This window comes from Myxine glutinosa, chromosome 7, assembly GCF_964187855.1.
Source record: "Myxine glutinosa chromosome 7, kmMyxGlut1.1, whole genome shotgun sequence".
Taxonomy (NCBI): Eukaryota; Metazoa; Chordata; class Myxini; order Myxiniformes; family Myxinidae; genus Myxine; species Myxine glutinosa.
In genome coordinates this window covers 49,661,982-49,686,969 of record NC_136267.1, presented here as the reverse complement: position 1 = coordinate 49,686,969, position 24,988 = coordinate 49,661,982, and the positions used below count along the sequence as shown (strand labels likewise).

The 24,988-nt window shown below is 44.4% G+C and overlaps 1 protein-coding gene across 1 annotated transcript in view; it reads right to left on the bottom strand.

Moving 5' to 3' along the window:
* The window catches only part of LOC137430743 (NFX1-type zinc finger-containing protein 1-like), a 207,167-nt gene extending 182,472 nt beyond the window's left edge, over nucleotides 1-24,695 (bottom strand). The window contains exon 1 of the mRNA XM_068121518.2: nucleotides 24,556-24,695. Coding sequence (XP_067977619.2) covers nucleotides 24,556-24,679 — 124 coding nt within the window. The 5' untranslated portion in view covers nucleotides 24,680-24,695. The remainder of the gene's footprint in view (nucleotides 1-24,555) is intronic.
* Between the last annotated feature and the right edge of the window lie 293 nt (nucleotides 24,696-24,988).

Below are 24,988 nucleotides of genomic sequence, written 5' to 3'. Positions count from 1 at the left end.
CGATGAACAAAGGAATCTTATCCATAATCCCTGCACTATTTAGCACGCCCTGCTCCCTCGTAACAGGGACATCAATACAGCTTATTCCGACAAACCGGACTACACATAGAACTTATTACAGGGTAGATTCCCCATCGCGACAGTCAAAGCATGTTACCTATACAGATCTACCTAGCTCTAGATATTCCTTTACCCCCCGACATAACACAGCTCCCCCTCCCCCGTGGAACCATAGCTCCTGCTAGGTTCACTGCAGGCGCTAACATTCCAGTCTTAACATTTACTGTCTCACACTTAATTAACCTATGAAATAAATCAGGAGGGCTGTGGGAAGTGAGCTGGAGCTGCTTACCTAATCTCCTTAACATGCTACTCCCCCTTAAGCAACCATGCAAGTATGTACATTTCAAATATTTACAATGATTCTGGTCGTTTCTGTGGTGGAAGGCAACAAACAACACTCAAAATCTAACTTAACCACAAACCTTAACCTTATCCAAAAATTCAAAAACTCTAAGTAAACATTTGTACAACCCCAGTCTATAGACCGCATCCCCCGGTGGATGCCACAAGACGCAACCTTACATGTGGGGCCATCCCAATGCACCCCTAAACTTCCGCAGGCCCTGTCCTGGTGTTACAGGTGAGTGACATGGCTCGGTGGATTTCACCCTCATTCATTCAACACAACCCCTTAACCACTCATACTCATTCCAAAAGTCATCACAACACAAAAATCGATAGAGCACCTGTTTCACCCCCCCCCCCCCCCCCCCTGCAGGACCATGGCATAGATGCCATTCAGGTGTGCATTTCTCTCAACAAGGCAGCAGGGAGGTACCACACCAGTAAGATGGTGGGGCGCTCCCAAAAACAAGGCACTTGACTCACAAGGTCATTGCACCGACCCCCCCCCCCCCCCCCCCCTTTACCTCTCGGCCCCGTGACAGCCAAACAGCCCTTTTCGCCGTTACCCCGCCGGTGAGGGTCTCCACACACCAGGCTCCGTTGCCTCTTGCTTCAGCGCAGCTCCACGGGTCGCCGGGAGTCTCCTTTACCCCACGGCGCCCAAACAGACCCACCGACGAGCTCCAATTTCCAGATACTACTGGCTGCCAGGGGTAATTGCCGCAGAGGGGGGGGGGGGGGCTGCAAGCATCGCTCCCCAGAGCTTGATCTGTACCTGCAGACATACACACCTTCCCCACCCACAAGATCTCCAAAACACATTTCCTCCCCCGCTGCCATTCAATTCTCAACACATTTCCATAGAAGATGGTACCAAAAAGATGTTACAAAAGAGTTGCCATGGCCTACTTCATGTGAAATCCCCAGTTCACATTTTACCATTACACATTTTCAAAACACAATAATCACTCAATAATCATCACTCATCCATTTTATCCAACCTCACGACCACATAAAAACACATAACCTCTGCACATACACAAACGCCACCCACAAAACTCTGTGGCACCCATTCCATCCCCCTCACCGGCCATGTCATCACTCTCACCCGCCCCCAACTCCAAATTACATGTCCCCCATTTTACTAAGCAAGTCCTGAAGCCTGGGACAGTAAACATCAAGGCCTTAGCTTTACCTTGATGAGCAGGTAATTACCGGTTGGTCAGGTCCAAAAGTGCCATCCACCCATAAAATCCCCAAATTTCTCATTGGACCAATCAAATTTCACCAAATTTCACTTTCGTCCCCAATATACAGGCAGGCATGTGGATCCGCATCCAACGGTGATTATCACCACTACACAACTACATGTGGCCACGACAGCTCCGCACCTCTACCGTGCAAGGGTCATCGCGACAAGGTGAGCAGTCAAAATGCCAACATGGCCCATGAGCATCCATAAGGGTGCGACCCACCATCCATCCTTCGGCCCCCCTGCGAGGAACACGGCTGCACCAGCCCCAGTTGGCCAATGTGGTGAGCACCAGCTGCCAACAACACGACCGCACGCACAACCTCAGCCCTGGGGGAGACGGTCGCAGTGCGTGGCTTTCCCCGCACGTCACCTACGCCGCCCTCGTCCCCCAGTATACTGGGGGAATACTAACGATGTTTTTTTAAAGTTGTAATGTCATTGGAAATTTACATCTAGTCTTTTTTGCCTTCATCATGTCACTGGTATAGTACAAACACCTTTGTTTCCACTCACTAAAGCTTTATTGGATTGCAATGAGTAAGTTATTATTAGTCCCCTACCGGTGTACACCGGAGGGGACTATAGGTTTGCACGCCGTCCCTCTGTCCGTCAGTCCGTCAGTCCGTCCCTCAGTCCGGCACGCAAAGAACAGTTTTCCGGACTTTTTTTTCTAAACGCTTAATGCTAATGATTTCAAACTTGGTACATGGTTTCCTCATGATAAGTTACAGATCAAGTTCGAACTTCACGACGTTTCGATCATTTTTGACAAAGTTATGGCACTTTGAACTTTGATAATTCTGATGATCCTCAACTCAGTGCCACTTTAAGTTTTAATTTCCTTTAAAAAAGATTTTCTCTGCAATAATTGGACCGATTGAGATCAAATTTTCACCATATGAGGGACTCGGTCTGTAGAATATTTTAATGGTAATTATGACGTCACAGGTCACATGGTTCGGCCGCCATATCGTTTTTCGTGAAAACCCAAAAACCCCTTTTTCTCTGCAACGACTGAACAGATTGAGGCCAAACTTTGCAGGCAGAATCGCATACCCATGACAAACCAAAAAAAGTCAGCGAGCATGACGTCATGCGTCACATGGTTTCAGAGTTATGACGTTTTTAAGCATGAACCTTTAAAACCGAGCTCCTCCCTCATTTTTGATCCAATCAAGGGGAAACTTCACAGATCTGTTCAGCATGTCAATCTACTAAAACGTCCTTTTGGAATTTGCGATAGGGCGCGTGGTTTGGCAGATATCGTTAATTAAATGAATTTTTTTTTTTTTAATGGATATCTTTTTTTTTCTTTTCTTTTTTTCTTTTTGCCAAAATCAAGACTCTCTGCTCACCTTCACTCCTTCATTCCTCTTTTCTCCTGCCTCTGGAACAAACTCCCTCACTCTCTTCAATCCCACTCCACCCTCCAGGTCTTTAAATATCTCTTTAAATATCTTAATATATCTCTTGTTTATTCTAGAGTTCTCCTCAAGCCACACCGCGCGCCCTCAGCCTCGTCTCGTGAACGTCAACAGCGCGACACAGCGCGCTTTCCGGAGGGGCGGAGCCAAGCCGAGCAACATATATATACACATCGATCATTCATCGTGAACCGGAAAATATAATAAATGACTGATATTTAGCGACTCGAAAGGTTCTTTATCAACAACTTATTTTCTCGTGCTTCTGCTGACCTGTCTGCAAGGTATATAAATCGAATTCCCGAGTGCGAATCACAGGTGAGCCCGTCCTGAGGTAATTAGCGATTGGGAACGATTCAGAACCTGTGGGTAAATAACCCTTGGTAATTTCCCCAAAAGTTTTCCGGACGACAGACTGCCGGTAGGGGACATGTATTGCAGCGCAATACTCAGATGCTTGTTTTTCCACAATTTGTGCATAATATCATTCATAAAAAAAAACTGTTGGGGAAATTCCCAAAGTTCAAAGTGCCATAACTTTGTCAAAACTGATCGAAACGTCGTGAAGTTCGAACTTGATCTGTAACTTATCATAAGGAAACCATGTACCAAGTTTGAAATCATTAGCATTAAGAGTTTAGGAAAAAAGTCCGGAAAGCTGTTCTTTGCGTGACGGACTGACGGACCGACAGATGGACAGACAGATGGACAGACAGAGGGACGGAGTGCAAACCTATAGTCCCCTACGGTGTACACCGGTAGGGGACTAATAAGAGAAATAAGTATTTATTTTTCTAATGATGTCAAACATTTATTTAAAGAAGACTTTCACACTGCTATTGGTCTTCATGATGTAGAGGATGCTCCTTTCCTTACAACGAAAGAGATTGATAAAATTAGGGTAACGTTTCAAGGATTGATATTATTTGCTGTTCACGGTTGTCATTTTCAGGGAAATATAAACACAAGATCTACTATATAAGAGAGACGTCTGTCTGTCTGTGTGTCGCCATTTTTCTCAGAGATGGCTGAACGGATCTTCATTAAACTTTCAGAGGTTCATCAGTGAGTGCCTGGGAGTGTTTTAGACAAATATATCTATATATATATTTTTTTTTTTAGTTTGTTTTTTTGGGATTTCGCTCAATAGTGCTGCCTCCCCCCACCTCTCCTCCTCCTCTTCTCCTCTTCCTCTCCTCCTCCTCCTCTCATCTCCTCCTCCTCCATCCTCCCCTCCTCCTCCCCTTCCCCTCACATCTGCTGGTATTATATAAATAAAATAATGGCTATCTTAAAATTAAACCTAAACTCAGGATAAAACATAGAGTTTCTAAAAAAGCCTGCAAAAATTAGATAACTTATTTTCCAAATATATAAATGAATGATTTTTTACCCGTTTGGGAAAATAAGATAAAATTTAACAACCATAAAAATCTTCCAAATTCATCAAAATGTTTAATAGTTGGTTCAAGCGGATGTGGAAAAACCTGTTTGCTTTTAAAGATGCTCCTTACTCCCAACTTTTTAAGATTATGATAATTTAATAATTTTCACAAAGTCAAGTTTTCAACCTGAGTATCAACTACTCTCAGAAGGTTTTAATGCGGGTCTTCAAAAAGAAGATATAATCGGTTTATTTAAACTTCAAAACAAACTAAATGATTACAACATTGAAGGTATAATACAACTACTTTGTGATCCACATATATGTAAAAAGAAATCAAAACCTATAACTTGTATTCTCAGCGATAATACGGATGATATACCTTCACCCCAAGATTTAGATAAATCAAAAAAGAACCTCGTTATCTTTGATGATTGTGTTAATGAGAGAAACCAAACGGTTATGGATAGCTACTACACAAGAGAGAGACATTCTTCTTGTAATTGTATTTATCTTAGTCAATCATACTTTCAACTCCCTCGACACTCAATAAGAAACAATGTCAATACTTTTATTGTATTTAAGTTAAATTCAATAGATATAAATAATTTTTGGAGAAACAATTATTGAAGACCATAGAATTATAACCAGGTGTTGGGCTAGCGGTTAGGGTCCCGGCTTAGGATCCTAGCATCCTGGGTTCGAAACCCGGTCGATCGCTGAATTAACGCCAGGGGGGTTGACTCAGCCTGTCATCCTTCCGAGGTCGGCTAATTGAGTACCAGTTCACTGGTAATTCCCTGTTTGTCGTTAAAGGCGGCAAAAAGGGTTGGCGACAGGAAGGGCATCCGACCGTATAAACATTGCTTCAAAAAGGGGACCGACCAAAAAAAAAAAAAAAAAAAAAAACACAACAACAACAACAACAACAACCACGGTTTCCGAAAAAGGCCAGCCCCCGCTTTGCGGGGAAAAATGGCCTCTAAAGGTGGTTATTTTTTTATTATATAGAATTATAACCAGGCTGTCACTTTTTTCTTTTTTTCCCCGTTTTTCACGTTTTTCAAAATATCTTTCACGTTTTTCTCGAAATGACTAAAATGTGACTTAGCCTGGTTATAATTCTATGGTCTTCAATTGTTCTACAATTTGTAGAAAAAAGGAATTTGAGGATTATATGAAGCACACAACCGGATATAAATATTGTTACGTTTGTAAGGGGTAGCAATACCTTAATCCAGGTAGCTTGCATAGGTAGTGTGCTCCGACTGTCGTGAAGAAGAAGAAACCTCGATGCATCATAAGTTTGTATAGACATTAGTAGGGACATTTGTGTAGAACGGATGTCGGGTAAACTTGTATCTTCATCCCCCATCAGAGCGGTGGGGCTTGTTAATTTGTGAGAGATTATGGGTAATTGATTCCCCATTTGCAATTGCCTCTAATTTATTCCTTTTGACACAGCACCCACACATAGGGCCAAAATCACCCATTCAACACCGATTAAAAACCTACCAGAAGCCACGCATGAAGCATCGTCATGGATAACACCAACTTGGTGTTATCAGCTCCGTGGATAACAGGACAGACAGCTCCGTGGAGACACGCCAAAAGAGCGGTGATTGGGCAGGGATTTGATTGGCACAGAGGACTGGTAAGATGGAACTCGCCGATCGGGTCGGACCCAGGAACGTATCGAGATGACATCAGAGCCTGGACGATAAAAGAATGCTCTGGCCGACATTTTGCCCTCACAACCCTTCTCGTTCTGGATACCATAGCGAACGGTCGTTATTGCCTTCTTGTGCCTTCCCGTTTTTGACTTTGTTGGTGAACGGTCACATTTTGGTCTCTCCCAGCATTGACATTTTTAGTCTCTCGGCATCAACGTCCTTTTGGTCCTTCTCTTTGTGAATTTCATCGTGGGCGGTCATGTGCCGACATCTTCTCGCCGCTTCTGATTTTGGACACCATCGCGAGCGGCCATGTTGGGACATCTTGCTGGTGGTCGTGAGGAGGAAGATCCGCGGGCCGGGAACTGTGGTTTTCCGCGCAGAGATTGTGAGGACGAAGGCCCGCTTAGGACGCGGGCCTAAGACAATTCCTGACAAGATTCGGGAGCCGCTCGCAGATAAGTGCCAACCAAACCTTTTATTTTTGCTATCATTATTTTATCCTTTGTCTGTTTACCGAGTCTGTGTGGGAGCACTCCAAGTAGGAATATAGTTTTATCGTGTTTTCTTTGTTCCCGGCATTTTCTTTAATAAACCTGTAGATTTGTACATTTTAATTCCGTCTCGGTTTGAGCTAATTTATTGTAGGGTCGAGGACGTCAGGTGGACTCATGAAGGTAAGCTCTTCGGTCTCTTCCCCCCACGCGTATTCTCCGCTATATTTTGACTGAACGCCTCGGAGTTGAAGCCCGTTCCAAAATCCGTTTCCTTGGAAGATTTTAATCACCAGGAACACGACAATTTTTTGTTGTGAAACAAGACGATACTAAATTATTTTTATTTTATTTTATAAATAATTAGATACATAAATGACAACTATTATTATTATTATTAATCTTGTGGGTAAATCTGCTTCAGGAAAAGAAAAAAAAACTTTCATAAATCTAGGTTCTTGAATACAACAACAACAACAACAGGCATTTTAAAGCCATTTTCCCTGCAAGAGCGGGGGTTAGCCTTGCGGTCCCCATGACAATGTTCTCCATTTTGCCATATTTTGTGCATCTCCCCTTGTTAAACCCCATGCCCGCATTTCTTCTTCGACCATCTTTAGCCAAGTCTTTCTCGGTCTTCCCCATCCTCTACTTCCTTCTACATTCATTTCCATCACTCTTTTCAACCAGTCACTTTCATCCTTCCTCAACACATGACCAAACCATCTCAACCTGTTTCTCTTCACAGCATCCATCACAGGCTCTATTCCCATCATCTTTCGCAATTCATCATTTGTCTTCCTCTCTCTCAACGATACTCCACACATCCACCGAACCATTCGCATTTTCACCCTTTCCAGCCTTCGTTGCTGCTCTACGTTCATTACCCATGTCTCACTCCCATAAATCATAACACTTCTCACACATGCAGCATACACCTTTCCCTTCAGCTTCAATGACACTCCCCTCCTCGTCAGCACGCCACACAGTTCCCGAAACTTCTTCCATGCACATTTCACTCGAGCAACCGTTGCCGAGTCTGATCCACCTTCTCCATTCAGCATGTCTCCAAGGTAACAAAATGTTTTCACACCTTCCAGCTTCACGCCATCTCCAAGATCCAACTCAACATTTCCTCCATCTGCAGCTCCCTCTGTGCACACCTTACACTTGAATGTAGCTGCCACACTGGTTAATGACCCTCTCATACCACTACATTTTTGATGAACCCACTCAGCGCACGGCCACTTCCCAGTTCTTTCCACCTCACCACATGCTTTACCACTTGCCATCACCTTCGTTTTTCCGATATTCACCTTCAGACCTTTTGTCTCCATACATTCCTTCCACTTGTTCATCTTCTCCTTCAGTTCATCCATACTTTCTGCAATCAACACCAGATCATCTGCATACAACAACTCCCACGGTAAACCCTCCTTTACGTTCTGAGCCAGCACCTCCATCACAGCTACAAATAGTAGTGGACTTAGTACCGACCCCTGATGCACTCCCACCTTAACCTCAAACTCACCACTGTTCCCGTCCTTCGTCCTAACAGCTGTGCGCGCTCTTTTGTACATTGCCATCTCTACTCTGATCAACCATTCCTCCACTCCTAACTTCCTCAATGCCCATGTCACTACTTCACGTGGAACCCTATCAAATGCTTTCTCCAGATCAACAAACCCAAGAGACAACTTCTTCCTCTTCTCCATATACTTCTCCTGCAACTGCCTCACAATAAAAAGCCGGTCTGTCGTTCCTCTTCCTGGCATGAATCCAAACTGCATTTCGTCAATCTTCACTTTCTTCCTTATCCTCCTCTCCAACACCCTTTCCAATACCTTCATTCCATGCTCCAATAAATTTATCGCTCGATACGAGCCACAGTCCAGAGGGTCACCTTTCCCCTTGTATAGAGGGACGAGGGTACTCAGTTCCCAATCGACTGGAATGCGGCCTTCTTTCACCACCAGATTGCAGATCTCTGTCATTCTCTTCACACCCCAATTTCCCGCTGCCTTCAACATATCTCCCACAACTCCCGTCGGCCCTCCCGCTTTTCTACTCTTCATTGCTTTTATCGTTTCCTCAACTTCCTTCTCGGTTATCTTCTCTGCCGGTCCTAAAACTGGGTCACTCTCTATGTTGCCATCCCATTCATTCTCTGCATTCAACAGTATTTCCATATATCTCTTCCATCTTCCTTTAATTCCATCTGGGTCCACAACGATTTGTCCCACTTCATCCTTCAAGCAACTCACCCCCATCACATCACACCTCTTTCGCTATCTGCTTTGCAATCCTGAATACCGCTCTCTGACCCTCTTCCGAATCCAAGCGTTCTCCGAACATTTTCCTACATGCCTCCTGTGCCTTTGTTACCTCTTTCTTTGCAGCCTTCTTGGCTGCCTTATAACTTTCATGCTCTGCCTTTTCTGCCCCCATACCCTTCGCCTTCTGCCACTCCTTGAACTTCTTCCTCTTCTCGTCAATCTTCTTTCCAACTTCATCATCCCACCACCATGTTTCCGAGTGCCTCAGTGGTCCTTTTGTCCATCCACATACCTCACCAACGGCTCCCAACAGACTATCTTTCATTGACATCCAACCACTTTCAAGCTCAACCACATCATCCTCCACCATACTCAGCCTCTCTTTTAATGCCTCCCTCACTGTCACCTCTTTCAACCTCCACACCTTCATTCTCGGTTGGTACTTCACCCGCCGAGCTCTCCTCGCAACTTTCACCCTTATGTCGTAGACAACCAAGTGGTGCTGTGAAACAGCCTCCTTCCCCGGGATCACCTTTGTGTCCGGAGGTGCCCCCTATCTCGCCTATGCACCAGCAGGTAGTCAACGGTTGTCGTCGACCCACCTGACGTGTACGTAACAAGCTTATTATCCTCTTTCTGGAACTGAGTATTACAAATCAACAAATCAGCTCCATCAGCAAACTCCAAAATCCTTTCACCTTCTCCATTTCTCACACCATATCCATAACCCCCATGAACTCCCTCAAAACCGTCCATACTCCTTCCCACATGTCCATTTAGGTCTCCTCCTACCACAACAACTTCCTCATCTTTCACGTTTTCCATCAGCTTCTCTATCGCACACCAGAACTTGTCCTTCTCTTCATTACTCCGACCAAACTGCAGAGCATATCCCGAGATGATGTTCACCAAGAGCTTTCCAATCATCATTTTCACTATCAACCTTTCACTCACTCTAGTCACACTCTCCACACTGTCTACAAACTCTTCAGAAAACAGGACACCAACACCATTCATGCCCTCTGGGCACCCTTGCCACACAAACTTGTATTTCTGTCCCTGCCTACCCTTCACCATTCTCACACCACTTCCCTCCATATCATCTCCTGCACACAACATATGTCCACTCTTCTTCTGACCAATACTTCCTCCACTTCTCCCGATCTCCCTGTCATTGTCCCTACATTCCATGTCCCAAATCTCAGAAACCGATCTCCACGTCGGGCATCAGACGTTTCGTCGTCATAAATGGAATGATTTCCACCCTTGCTTCGATCGGGTTCCCCACCTTGAGTTTTGACGAGAGGGAGTGGGGTCCCCCACGGGGTACTTCGGGCTGTACCCTGCCCATATGTAGTCATAATTGTCATGGTTCTCTTTTTGAGGCAATGTTTTTTTTACGTCCGGATGCCCTTCTGACGCCAACCCTTTTAGTCGCCTCTTACGACACGCAGGGATACGGTGTACCTATTCTAAACCGGGGTACACACCGGGTTAGGTTCTTGAATAGAAAAAATGAAAAGACTAATTTTTTTTGGTTTGTTTTTTAACACCCTGTGATTCCTATTGTATCTACAACAACCAGAGCAATGCGACCAGGAGAAGTAAAAGTTGAAGATTATTACTACATTTCAATGGAGGAACATATGCGATTGAGGAACGGAGGTCAAATATTTGAGGAGGTCTCTCTTGGCACTATAAAATATTCACATTGTAAGAGTGAGTTAAAGAAACTAAAATTTGGTGGTCTTGGGATTTTAGAAACGAATCCAGAAGGAATGAAACAAATTATGAAACATCCGAGTGGTAATGGAGTTACGATTTTATCATTCGGTTTTGATGTTGATGAAGAAACTCAACGCCAACGTATGAAAAGCAGAGATACGCGGATTAGTGAAGAAGAAATTACAACTCGTATTAATGCTAATAAAGAGTTTGATAAAATATTGTTGCGGATTTGAGAATCCTGTTTGTAAATATGCCCCTCTACTAAAATATGCCGTACTCCGTTTCCGCAACAATATTTAAAGAAAAGGATATATTTGAACACATCTACTTTAATGATGAAGAAAAGGAAAATTTCCCTATTAACCGTTAAAATTCAGGAAATGATATTTTTCAATAAATAAATACAGAAAATGAATACACAAGAAAGAGCAAGAAGGTTTAAGGAACATCAGGAGTTAATTTCAAAAGTTGTAAAGAAATAGGAAGACAAAGAAGAAATGCAGACAGAAACTAATGGGTGAAGAAACATTTGAAAGAAAACAAGAGAAAAAAATTGTAAAACACTTTTCAAATATTCCCAACAAAGAGAACAACCCTCCACCATTCCCACGATAGAATATACTCCTCAAAAACTTCAAATGTTAAAATATTTTAATCAAATGACAGAGCAAGAATTTCAGGATATAGGAGAATTAGAATTTTATGATGAAGGATTATTCCAACAACTGGAAAAGGTAAATCAACCTCCTGATTATATTGTGAAAGCTCTTCAAAACAATGAATATTCAGCGGTTTCAAGAACCATAGCAGGTCTCATTCCAAGATAAGAACCAACAATGTTCCATCTTGTTAAAGAAAAGGTATTGATACATAATGACAAATTAATATTCTTGAGTTCTAACGAACCACCTGTTAAATTAACCACCAGGTTAATGTTTCTTCTAATTTAATGCCAAACAGGAAATTAGAGCTGTCTCCCTTGACATATCACGTGCCTTCGATACGGTCTGGCACCCCGCTCTGCTCACCAAACTCTCCTCCTATGGTATCCATGGAAATCTCCACGCATGGCTTGCGGACTTCCTCTCTAGTCATAGTCAACGTGTGGCCCTGAATGTGTTTCTCTCATCTCCCCTTCCTGTTCAGGCTGGAGTTCCCCAAGGCAGTGTTCTGGGCCCTGTGCTTTTTCTAGTCTTCATCAATGATCTCTCTGACTCTTGAAAATCCTCTCTATCTCTTTGCTGATGACTCCACTCTCTGCCGCTCCATTCCTCATCCCTCAGATCGGCAGTATGCAGCCTCCTCACTCTCTGCAGACCTGGACAAAATCACAGACTGGTCAAACAAGTGGAACATGTCTTTCAATCCTGACAAAGCTCACACTCTCACTATGTCTCTTCGAAAAGACCGACTGGACAACTCCCTCCCCCTACCCCCCATCTACTTCCTGAACGATCCTATCCAGGAAGTTGTGTCACGCAAGCTTTTCGGTCTCACTATCTGCCATGATCTTTCCTGGGAAAAACACATTTCCAATCTGGCCTCCAAAGCCAGTCTGGGACATTCTCCGTCATGCGAAGTTCTTCCTTGGCACACCTGAGCTCCTCACCACATACAAGGCTTTCATCCGCAGCTCAATGGAATACTGTTATCCCCTCTGGGCCGGTGCTCCTGCCTCACACCTAGCTCGGCTTCACGCTGTTGAAGCCAAAGCATTCAGAATCATTGGAATCTCAAACAATGAAGCCGATTCTGAGGGCCTTTCTCTCAACGCAGACAGGTAGGTGGTCTTTCTGTCTTCCACAGACTCCTCTCCGGCCTTGCTCCCCCTGTGCTCTGTCCCCCAAATATTCCTGCAGGACACACAAGATCTGCCAGCAACCCTCTTCTGGTGAAACTGCCAAAATCAAGACTCTCTGCTCACCTTCACTCCTTCATTTCTCTTTTCTCCCACCTCTGGAACAAACTCCCACACTCTCTTCAATCCCTCCCCTCCCCCCAGGTCTTTAAAATAGCTGTTCACCACCATCTTATATCTTCCCCCATCCAAAACCTTGATCTTTTCTACCCCCGTTAAAACACCCGAAATCCGCCTCTTTAAATCCCCAACTTCTTTCCTGAAATTCCAAGAAGTGTTCATTTGCTTTATTCCTATTTTCCTCCTGCAACCCTATAGCAAGCAATAACTGCTTCACAGCAGGCTTCCTCAGACCAACAGAGCCAATAGGTCTGTAATCCTCCTCCCCAGCCCTCCCCAGTACCCCTCCCTCCACCTCAGCCATTCCCAGTACCCCTCCCTCCACTCCAGCCCTCCCCCTTCCACAGATCTACCGACGTCCCTGTTGTCTTCTGTTGTTGCGCTTGTGTTACTTCCCCCTCTCCCCCTCTTGTCTCCCGCTCCCTTCATTGCATGTTTCATGTGTCTGTGCATCTTTTCATGTTCAATGTGTTAGCTCTTACACGAGCCTCGATTATTATTATTATTATTATTATTATTATTTTCAATCCTACCTTTCCTACGATATTCTTACCTACCCCCCTAAACGTAACAGTATAATTGGTTGCCATTTTACCTTGCACTTACAAATATCACTGACTGGATACCACATTGATGCATGCAGTCACAGTCGACAGCATAGTTTACAAAAAAAAAAAAAACATTTCCCCCAAACATCGCCCCATGTTGCTTTTTTTTTTTCCCCAAACATCTCCCCATGTTGTTGCTTTTTTTTTCCCCAAACATCTCCCCGTGTTGGTTTTTTTTTTTTTCCCCCTCTAATAATAAAACAAATCACTTTCACAGATTCACCATCAAATAATATACGGGCCACCAAGAAAAATTGTTTAGGTGGCCTGGTGGACCATCAAAAAAAATTAAGCGTGACCTCTATGTACATAATTATGTACATTTTTATAAAGATAATTTTTACAGTGTAGCCCATCGGGCAGAGCCGTCTAGAACAGTGTTTGTCCGTCTGTATTTTTAAAAAAAAAAAAAAACACCTTTAGAGGCCATTTTTCCCCGCAAGCGGGGGTTGGCCTTTTTCAGGAACTGTGGTTGTTGTTGTTTTTCGGTCCCCTTTTTGAAGCAATGTTTTACGGCCGGATGCCCTTCCTGACGCCAACCCTTTTTGCCGCCTTTTAACGACAAGCAGGGAATTACCAGTTAACTGGTACTCAATTTGCCGACCTCGGAAGGATGACAGGCTGAGTCAACCCCCCTGGCGTTAATTCAGCGATTGACCGGGATTCGAACCCAGGATCCTAGGATCCTAAGCCGGCACCCTAGCCGCTAGCCCAACACCAGGAACTGTATGTATGTATGTATGTCCCCTCAAACGTATACCAATCAGAGCTGAGAATCTAGTCACATGACAGGGTGGTGATTACGGTGGTGCTGCAGCTGACTCTCCACACACCACCATTTTCATTTATATGCTGTTCATGCCGAACATATCGTCGAATCTGTCATATATCACAATCGCCATGCTCTACCTTGACGTTTTTGATTCAGTGTGAAACACAAACAAACCGATTGTTAAAATGACCATCAAATATCGAATCGGCATTACGGCTCTTCCAACAATACGGTAAGTATAGGCCTTCGGCGTTATGACTCACCGTCTGCTTCAAATAAATTAAACCAAGGTTTCTTAATACAGTGGTATTGTGTCAGTCGTATCGTTTTCGTAATAATAATAATATTATAGTAAATATAACCATAACACTTTAATCCCAATGTCGTGAATGGAAAGTTGATGGATTGAAGCAGTGTAACCGCAGAAGTAAGGAATTCACCCCCATTTTTAAAAAATAATATAATTTTTGTAATAATAACACAACGTTATTATTAAAGTAAGTCTAATCGTAACACTAATCCCTTTGTAGTGATTACAAACGTACTGGAGGTTAAATATATATCTTGTATATATTAAAGTAGTGGCAGTTTTGTGTCCGGCTGGCATGCTACGTCATTACGTATATGATGTCATTACGGCGTAACACTCGCTCACTTCGAGAACGGCAGGAAAGGTCATTCCTCTTTGGGGTATATAAATTACAGTCTCTCTATGGTCGGATCTCAAGAACATTGGGTGTGTGTTCATTTACCAAGTTTCTTGTGGAGAGATCGCCAAGTGGTTAAAGCATTTGAGCAAGCGGGTCATTCCATGTCAAATCATCAAAGAATCTTCAGTCATCTCTCAGATTTTTGTAAAACTTTGGGAACCAATTCGGACCCATGAAAAACAGCTAGAACTCAAATATTTTTTGCTAACAGCCTCTTAATTAGTGAGATACAGGTTAACGAACTTTGGACTAATTAGCGCGATGTCGCGAATTCAAATGGCCATATCTCTAAAAGTATAACACCTAGAGAGCTGGTTTTGGTGTCATTTTAAAGGTATTTTCATGCCCTATAAATTTGTCTGGGCAACATTTTCCTACCTCCAATCACAAAAAAGTTATCACAAAATATAAACTTCAATCGTGAATCCAAAAAAAATGTATCCTTCAAATTTCCTCAAATTCATCCCAGATGTACCTTATGATGTCAAGAAGCTTCCACATAAGTTTTGTGATGGGCACTCCAATCGTTTCTGAGATATGAGCAATAATGTACATGTACGTATGGCATATAGGTTCGAAAATCAGCATTTGTAATGTACTAGGGCATTGCCCGTACTATATCTATATCTAAAATTATATCCCCCCCCTCTTTTTACATGAAATGGTTTGGTCCAAAGCGAACGGCTTGCGAGTACGGTGACAATCCCCCCCCTCTATTTACATGCAATGGTTTGGTCCAAAGCGAACGGCTTCCGGAGTTTGGTAAAGAAATCGCCATCGCGTGCACAAACGCGCAGGAAAGCGAATGAATCGCAAATTCGTTTTTATTAGTTGTAAAACATAGTTTAACGCCAACATAGTTTGCAAACGTGAAATAAATGAATACGCTCTCAAATGTGCCATCCGAGGCAGAGTGTGCCCGCCACGTTCGGCACACGCGATCGTTCGCTGCTCTCTGATTGGTTGAATCGTTTTTTGGACATAGCTCGGTAAGTAATTGTCCGATTAATATGAAACCTTGAAAAGGCACATCCTCGGGTCCCCAGCAATATACCTGGCAAGTTAAAAGTATATCGGACCCGTGGTTGTCGAGAAACAGCGGTCACAGACAAACGTACAAACGTACAGACAGAGATTACTGGAATTATAGATAGATTATACAATCATTCTAACCTAGCCATGACAGGGAACACAGGGAACAACCATCAATTGCTTTGAAGTATCATATACTTTCATTTTCAACTGGGCCTGAGGGGAATTCTCATCTGGGGAATTCCAACTGGGATTTCCCATGTGGGTAATTCGAGGTGATGCAACTTTCACAGTCTAAGATCCCCAGGGAAAGTCCAAGTTGGCTTAGTGTAATGCTTAGGCCTGCCACCAACAGAAATTGGCAGTTCACTTCTGAAGGAGCTGCAGAAAAATGACGACTGCCAAGGAAAAGTTCATCTTGAAGCAGAAATCCTGCTGCAATCCCTTTGGAGCTCATGAAAAACCAAAGTCGTCTGGCTTGAGAGCTGTTAGCCAAAAAGCCATAGCCGCTCATCCAAGCCTCAAACTGCAAAGTGCACAGAAAATCTGTACCCAGTGTCGTAAGAAACTGGCAAAAAGACAACCAGGTGTGGTAGAGACTCAGAGTGAAATACCATTACCAGTGACCAGCAGCGCTATTAGCAGTAGTGAGGACAATGATGGTGGAGGTGAATCACCAATACCAGGCAGTTCAGGGGAGTTTGAATTTCATTCTCCTGAAATGGAACTGAATACACTGAATGAGTCTTTGGGATTGATTGGAGAATCACCTATTCCAAAAAAGAGACTTGCTGCAGATAAATGTGAAATCCAAAACCATGAAAATCGGTGACACTGTGAAGAAAAAATTGGAAATCGCGACAGGATTGCCATCTAACAAACTCCAGGATGCAGGACAGGAGATGATAGAACAACTCAAGCACAAGTTTGAATCAACGACCAAGAAAAGTGAACAAGTGCAGGTGCTGACTGTTCTGCCAAAAAGCTGGACAATTGCTGAGATCACAGAGGAGTTTGATGTGTCAAGCTACATGGCTAGGAAAGCAAAGGCATTGGTCAGAGAACAAGGAATTCTCACCATGCCTAACCCAAAGACGGGAAAAGCGATTTCAAAGGAAATTGAGGAAAAGGTCAGGGAATTCTACTTGTCAGAGACCATAAGCAGACAAATGCCTGGCATGAAAGACTTTGTTTCTGTTCTAGTCAATGGGAAAAAGCAACATATGCAAAAACATTTAGTGCTATGTAATCTGAAGGAAGCATATGAGCTTTTCAAGGAGGCCCATCCGAATGTAAAGATTGGATTTTCAAAATTTGCTGAACTCCGTCCAAGGCAGTGTGTTCTAGCAGGATCAAGTGGAACACACTCAGTCTGTGTTTGCACAACACATCAAAATGTAAAGCTCATGTTCACTGGAGCAAAACTGGATTCTGTGACTGGTGGTGAGTTTAAAGACTACAGTCACTGTCTTGCAGCTATTCAGTGCAACCCACCTCGCATTGAGTGTTTTTTTGGCAAGTGTTCAGAGTGTCCCGGAATGGCGGGTCTTCGAGATAAGCTTGAAACATATATGCAAGACAACATGATCGACCAGGTGCAGTATAAACAGTGGACATCAACTGATCGGTCGAACCTTGAGACGAAAGTTCAGACAGTTGCTGACTTTCTGGATTCTTTCCAAAGCAGCCTTCAGAAACTGTTACCACACAGTTTCATTGCCAAACAGCAGTCGCGTTACCTACAGAATCTGAAGAATACACTTGAGCCTGGTGTGTTCCTGGTCATTGCAGACTTTGCGGAGAACTATAGTTTTGTAGTTCAGGATGCATCTCAGTCATTCCATTGGAACAACCTGCAGGCCACAATCCACCCGTTTGTGTGCTACTATCGGCAAAGCATGCAAGATAAAACTCCTGAACACATAAATTTTGCCATCATATCAGAATGTAACATTCATGATACCGTGGCAGTTCATCTGTTCCAAAAACTGTTCCTTCAATTCCTAACCACCAAATTTGGACAGCGCCCTAAAAAGGTTTGCTACTTCTCCGACGGATGTGCAGCCCAGTACAAGAATCGGAAGAACTTCAGCAATTTATGCCTCCATGAAGAGGATTTCGGTGTCCCAGCTGAATGGCACTTTTTTGCTACGTCGCATGGGAAGGGACCATCTGATGGAGTTGGCGGGACAATTAAGCGGTTAGCAGCTAAAGCCAGTCTCCAACGACCATATGATCAACAGATCATCACTCCTCGCCAACTTTTTGAATTTGCTGATTCAGAGATTGCAAATGTCAACTGCCAGTTTGCAACAGCAGAACAGTATGAACAAGAATCAAAACTACTCAAAGCAAGATTCGAAGAGACCCGCACAATCCCAGGTACACTAAAGCTACATTGCTTTGTTCCTGTGTCTAAGGAAAAAGTCACAGTTCGAGCCTTTTCGTTCTCAGCCGAAGAACGAAAGGAACATGTGAAACTTACACCTGGGATGATCGATCACAATGTCTCAGCCATAACTGGTTATGTTACAGTGGATTATGATGGTCACTGGTGGGTTGCATGTGTCATGGAACATACCCCAGAGAGGCATGAGGTGGATGTTAAGTTCCTCCATCCACATGGACCATCCCCATCATATACATTTCCGGAACCATCAGACCCTCTCACTATTGACTACCAGGATGTGCTTACTACTGTTGAACCAACCACTGCAACTGGAAGGACATATTGTATTTCCAAGAAAGAAACAAGTGCTGCTGTTGCTGCATTGAAGAGGAAATTGAAAGCCTAAGTCAGGTTAGTGAACACTGTGTACTTTAACTCACTTATTGATTGTATAATACATTACAAACGCTGATTTTTCGAACCTATATGCCATACGTACATGTACATTATTGCTCATATCTCAGAAACTATTGGAGTGCCCATCACAAAATTTATGTGGAAGCTTCTTGACATCATAAGGTACCTCTGGGATGAATTTGAGGAAATTTGAAGGATACATTTTTTGGGGATTCACAATTGAAGTATATATTTTGTGATAACTTTTTTGTGGTTGGAGGTAGGAAAATGTTGCCCAGACAAATTCATAGGGCATGAAAATACCTTTAAAATGACACCAAAACCAGCTCTCTAGGTGTTATACTTTTAGAGATATGGCCATTTGAATTCGCGACGTCGCGCTAATTAGTCCAAAGTTCGTTAGTCTGTATCTCACTAATTAAGAGGCTGTTAGCAAAAATATTTGAGTTCTTGCCGTTTTTCATGGGTCCCAATTGGTTCCCAAAGTTTTACAAAAATCTGAGAGATGACGGCAGATTCTTTGATGATTTGACATGGAATGCCCCAAGCACTCCATTCAAAACCCTTAAGGAACGGCTGGCTTGGCAAGCGCTAGCTAGCTGCTTGGTAAATAATAATAATAATAATAATAATAATAATAATTCATTTATTTTGTATAGCGCTTTTCCAGAAGCCCAAAGGCGCTTTGACAGAGTGGAAAACATAATGCATAACAATACATGAAAACAACAATTGCAAAAAGACAAGAATCAAGAAAACAAACAGCAGCGATATACGGCATATATATAAGACAAGAATCAAAAAGACAAGACAAGAATCAATAGGGAAATATTTAAAGCAAAAGGAGGGAGAAGGAGAAGAGATAGTCAGGGGTTAAATGCTGTGGGTTGAATGTTGAATGCAGCGTTGAACAGGTGGGTCTTTAGTGATGTTTTGAATGTGGTGAGTGAGGAGGAGTCTCTGATGGTGTGAGGTAGTGAGTTCCAGAGGGTGGGAGCAGCGATGGAGAAGGCCCTGTCCCCCCAGGATCTGAATTTGGTCCGGATGGAGGGGGTCAGGAGGTTGGTACCAGCAGAGCGGAGGTTGCGGGTGGGAGTGTGTCTGGAGAGGAGGTCAGCCAGGTAGGATGGGGCCAGGTTATGGAGGGCTTTGTATGTCAGGAGGAGGATTTTGTACTGGATTCTCTGGGGGATGGGGAGCCAGTGAAGCTTGTAAAGGACGGGGGTGATGTGGTCACGGGTCCGGGAATGAGTGAGTAGACGGGCAGCGGAGTTCTGAATGTATTGGAGTTTATTGGTGATTTTTGAGGGTGAACCATAGAGGAGGCTATTGCAGTAGTCCAGACGGGAGGTGATGAAGGCGTGGATGAGGGTTTCTGCAGCCGTGGAGGAGAGGGATGAGCGGAGACGGGCAATGTTTTTCAGGTGAAAGAAGGCTGACTTTGTGATCTGTTTAGTGTATTTGTCGAAGGAAAGGGTTTGGTCAAAGATGACGCCAAGATTCCGGATGTGAGGAGAGGTGGATACTGGGATACCGTCGATGTTGAGGGCAAAGTTATGGGTGGATTTTGTGAGCGTTTTTGGGCCAATGATGATTATTTCAGATTTATCACAGTTAAGCTTGAGGAAGTTGATTTGAAGCCAGGATTTTATTTCAGTGATGCAGTTTGTCAGGATAGAGTGGGTGTCGGTGGAGACGGACTTGGTGGAGATGAAAAGCTGGATGTCATCGGCGAAGCAGTGGAATTGGAGACCATGACGGCGGATTAAGTGACCGAGCGGGGACAGGTAAAGGATGAAGAGGAGGGGGCCAAGAACTGAACCTTGGGGGACACCTTGGGGGAGGGGAGCAGTGGGGGATTTGCAGTTATTGATGGAGATGAACTGGCATCTGTCAGAGAGGTATGATTTAATCCAAGAGAGGGCAGTGCCGGTGACGTTAAAGGTGGATTCAAGTCGGGTGAGGAGGATAGTGTGATCGATGGTGTCAAAGGCAGCGCTGAGGTCGAGGAGGACGAGAATGTTGAGGTTGCCAGCGTCAGAGGAGAGGAGAAGGTCGTTGGTGATTTTGAGGAGAGCAGTTTCAGTACTGTGGTTGGAGCGGAATCCGGATTGGAATGTTTCATACAAGTTATTGGCAGAGAGATGATGTTTGAGTTGAGTGGCTACAGCGCGTTCCAAAACTTTTGACAGAAAGGGTAGGTTGGAGATGGGTCTGAAGTTGTTTAGGGTGTCAGGGTTTAGACCAGGTTTTTTTAGAATGGGGGTAACAGCAGCAATTTTGAGGGAAGGTGGGACGATGCCTGTAGACAGGGAGGAGTTTATTGTTGCAATGATAAGTGGAGAGAGAGCAGGGAGGGAGGCTTTGACAAAGCTGGAGGGGATGGGGTCAAGAGTGCAGGTGGCAGTTTTCATTCCTATGAGGAGTTCAGAGAGGTCAGTAGGAGAGATTGGGGAGAACCGAGACAGGGGATGGCAGGACAAGGGGGGGCAGGTGGTTGGAGGGGGAGCGGGTGCGGCGGTGGTCAAGCTGTTGTAGATGTTGTCAATTTTGCGTTGGAAGAAAGAGAGGAAGGAGATGCAGTTGTCTACTGTGAATGACTGGGTGGTGGTGTTCAGGGGGCGGAGGAGTTTGTTTATTGTCGAGAAGAGTGCTTTTGGGTTTCCGGAGCCAGAGTGGATAATTTGAGAGTAGTAGGCAGAGCGGGCGCGGGAGAGGGCATCTTTGTAGTGTTGTATGTGGTCCTTGTAGGCTTGGGAGTGAACTGTGAGACCCGTTTTATTGCGGAGTCTTTCAAGTTGGCGAGCACGAGTTTTCATCAGGTGGAGTTCAGGGGTAAACCAGGGAGCAGAATGGGTGAAAGAAACTGTTTTGGTTTTTACAGGCGCAAGCTGGTCAAGGCAGGAGGAGAGAGTGTGGTTGTAGTAGTCAGTGAGGTCGGAAGGGGTGTGGAGGTCAATGAAGGGAGAAGTGGACATTTTTTCAGAGAGGGTGGATGAGAATGAGGTAGGTGAAAGAGCGTTTAGCTTACGGAAGTTGATTGTGCGATAATGCCTTGGTGTTGGGGCGGGGATGTTGATGGTCAAAGTGATGGCTAAGTGGTCAGAGAGGGTGAGGTCGGAGCCATAGAGATGGTGCAAATTTAATCCAGTGGAGCAGACAAGGTCCAAAATGTGACCACGGATATGGGTAGGAAAGTCGACATGTTGAGTGAGGTTAAAGCAGGTGAGTAAATCAGTGAAGTCAGTGGTTATTGTGGAGTCAGTGGAGTCCATGTGGATATTGAAATCACCAAGGAGGAGGATTGAGGGGGAGAGGGAACATAGCTGGGTCAGAAAGTAGGAGAAGTCAGACAGGAATGATGGGTGTGGTTTGGGAGGGCGGTAGACGACAGCCATGACTGACTGCGTGTGACCAGAGAGTTTTAAAGCCAGGTGTTCAAATGATGGAGCAGATGAGATGGAGATGAGGTTGGTCTTGATGTCTTGACGGTGGATAACGGCAATTCCACCACCTCGGCCCTCCGAGCGTGGTTTATTGACGTAGGAATATCCATTGGGTGTGGTGAGGTTGAGTGTGTAGTAGTCCAGAGGTTGTTGCCAGGTTTCGGTGAGACAGAGAAAGTCCAGTTTGTTATCCAGGATGTATTCGTTCAGGATGAGGCATTTATTGTTGAGGGACCGGGTGTTGAACAGGGTGAGCTTGATGTTGTTTTGAACAGCAGGGATGAATTCAGGTGATTTAGCCAGGGTTCGTAGGCAAGAGGTGCGATCGTGTGGGTTGCTGTGACCAGGTGCGCTGGGACGAAGAGTGAGAGTGCGCTGAGCCGACCAGAGGACGGGGATGGAGTGACCTGATTGCAAATAAACAAACTTGCGACCGGAGCCACGGTGAATGTACCTGGGTCGTCGGAGGAGTCCATTTGATTTGATGGCAGAGATGCATGATGGGGTGGAGCGGGTATTGAGCAGAAGAAGCCTTGCGGCGGAGTACTTCAGAGCCATGCCAGGCAGGAGCGAAGGGACGAGTACGAGGCCAAGGTCGAGGAGGCAAAGCGGCAAACGCAGCGGCAAACGCAGCGGCAAACGACTGCAGCCGCTAATCAAGACCACAGCGGCAAACAAGGCCACAAGGCCACCAAGACCACAAGGCCACCGGCAAACAAGGCCACGGCCACAAACAACGGGAGCGGGCCTTTCGATTCCGTATTCCGTACCATCAAAAGCAGATTCCGTTATCCAGCCGGAGAACACGCGGCACGTGCGGGTGTGAAAAGGCAGGACAGGTGTGAGATGTCAGGTCAGAAAAGTAGAAGCAGACCCTGTACATCCATCCAGTCGGAGAAGCGGCGAATATGCAACGCCAGCGTCCTCTCGCAACCGAACCCAATAAATGAGCACACCTCCAACCCTTGTGGGGTATATAGATTACAGTAGATCTTCGCTCAGTTCTGTAAGTAAAACTTACCTCATGGATGTCGGGATTCCTCCAAATTTCTTTATTTAATGTTATAAACAGCATTAGCGACTGTTTAAAAAGCTAATCATGTGTGTTTGTGGTTTATAATATTTTATAAGCCCGGCTATGCCGCTGTTAGACTTTTGGTCTTATTTTTAAAGAAGGCAAGGCGCTTCCAACCAGAAAGTAAAACTAGATCTACTCCGCAAATTTGAACAAATAAGCAAGAGCAGATAAGCACATCTCAGGCGACGTTTCAACCGCTTCACAGCAGGCTTCCTCAGACAAACGGAGCCAATAGGTCTGTAATCCCAACCACGCCAAACTGCCTTTCTTTCTTTAAAAATGTATAATCCTAACCGCTTTAATCTTTTACGAAATTTTTTTTTTTTAGGACAAACATGCATATACATTTTTCAAAAAAGAAGCATTTCTTGGATTATTACATGTCGTTCGTACAATTATTATTAATTAATATCATTCGTACTGCAGATGGAGGAAATGTTGAGTTGGATCTTCGAGACGGAGTGAAGCTGGAAGGTGTGAAAACATTTTGCTACCGAGGAGACATGCTGAATGGAGAAAGTGAATCATACTTGGCAACGGTTGCTAGAGTGAGATGTGCATGGAAGAAGTTTCGGGAACTGAGTGGCGTGGACAAGGAGGGGAGTGTCGTTGAAGCTGAAGGGAAAGGTGTATGCTGCATGTGTGAGAAGTGTTATGATTTATGGGAGCGAGACATGGGTAATGAACATGGAGCAGCAACGAAGGCTGGAAAGGGTGGAAATGCGAATGGTTCGGTGAATGTGTGGAGTATCGTTGAGAGAGAGGAAGACAAATGATGAATTGCGAAAGATGATGGGAATAGAGCCTGTGATGGATGCTGTGAAGAGCAGCAGGTTGAGATGGTTGGGTCATGTGTTGAGGAAGGATGAAAATGACTGGGTGAGAAGAGTGATGGAAATGAATGTAGAAGGAAGTAGAGGACAGGGAAGACCGTGAAATACTTGGCTAAAGGTGGTGCAAGAAGAAATGCGGGCAAGGGGGTTAAACAAGGGGAGAAGCAGAAAATAGAGCAAAATGGAGAAGATTGTCATAGGGCCCGCAAGGCTAACCCCCGCTCTAGCAGGGAAAATGGCCTTAAAATGCCTGTTGTTGTGTTGTTGTTGTTCGTACAATTGCTTTAACAAAAGTTTTTTGTTTTTTTTCAAAGTTTGGTCTGACACCAACCCAGACATAATAGTTATTGGTGATTGCGCTACCACCTAAATTATGACATTTCTGTAGGCCAAATGTTCCATTCCCTGTATTTGTTTGGAGACGTTAAGGATCACATAGTAACTTGGGCTACAGCATGCTTCATCTTGGACTTGAATAAGATATCTGCAGCTGTAAACTGGCAGTTCATTTCTTGAAACCTTTTGCCATCAACAGCATGGTGAGAAAAAAAAAAAGAGGAAAACTGCGATTTCAAATCTCGATATATCAGTCGGGTTGCGTGCAAGTGTAAACACACCGTGGATGGACAGCATGTGTAAACGCAGCTCACCTGATCTGCTTGGTGCTGGACCCCTCGCTGCGTGAGACTCACGGACCTGGATAGTACCCCGGCCCAGACCCCAGCCCCGGCCCTGACCGGAATTGACAGACCGTTGTGGATGTGATTTCTCCATCTGAAAAATTCAGTCTGCAACACACCAGCACAAGGTAACTGCAGCGAGTCATGTAGGTTTCCCGGAAAACATGCTACGGGCATAACAATGGTTCATGACGTCATATCGTCGAAGGGAATTGGAGGCTCCACCCATCAGATGGCCATCATTCCGACCCTCCTTCCTTGAAATTACATTACAAGCACAGCTGCTTGCAACGTAATTTCAAGAAAGGTATTTTAAAATGCATTTCCTGTATGCTAGCTTTACACCAAGTGATTCATAAATTCAGCAAGTCCCAGGAATGTTAAATAAAAATACTGCATAGCT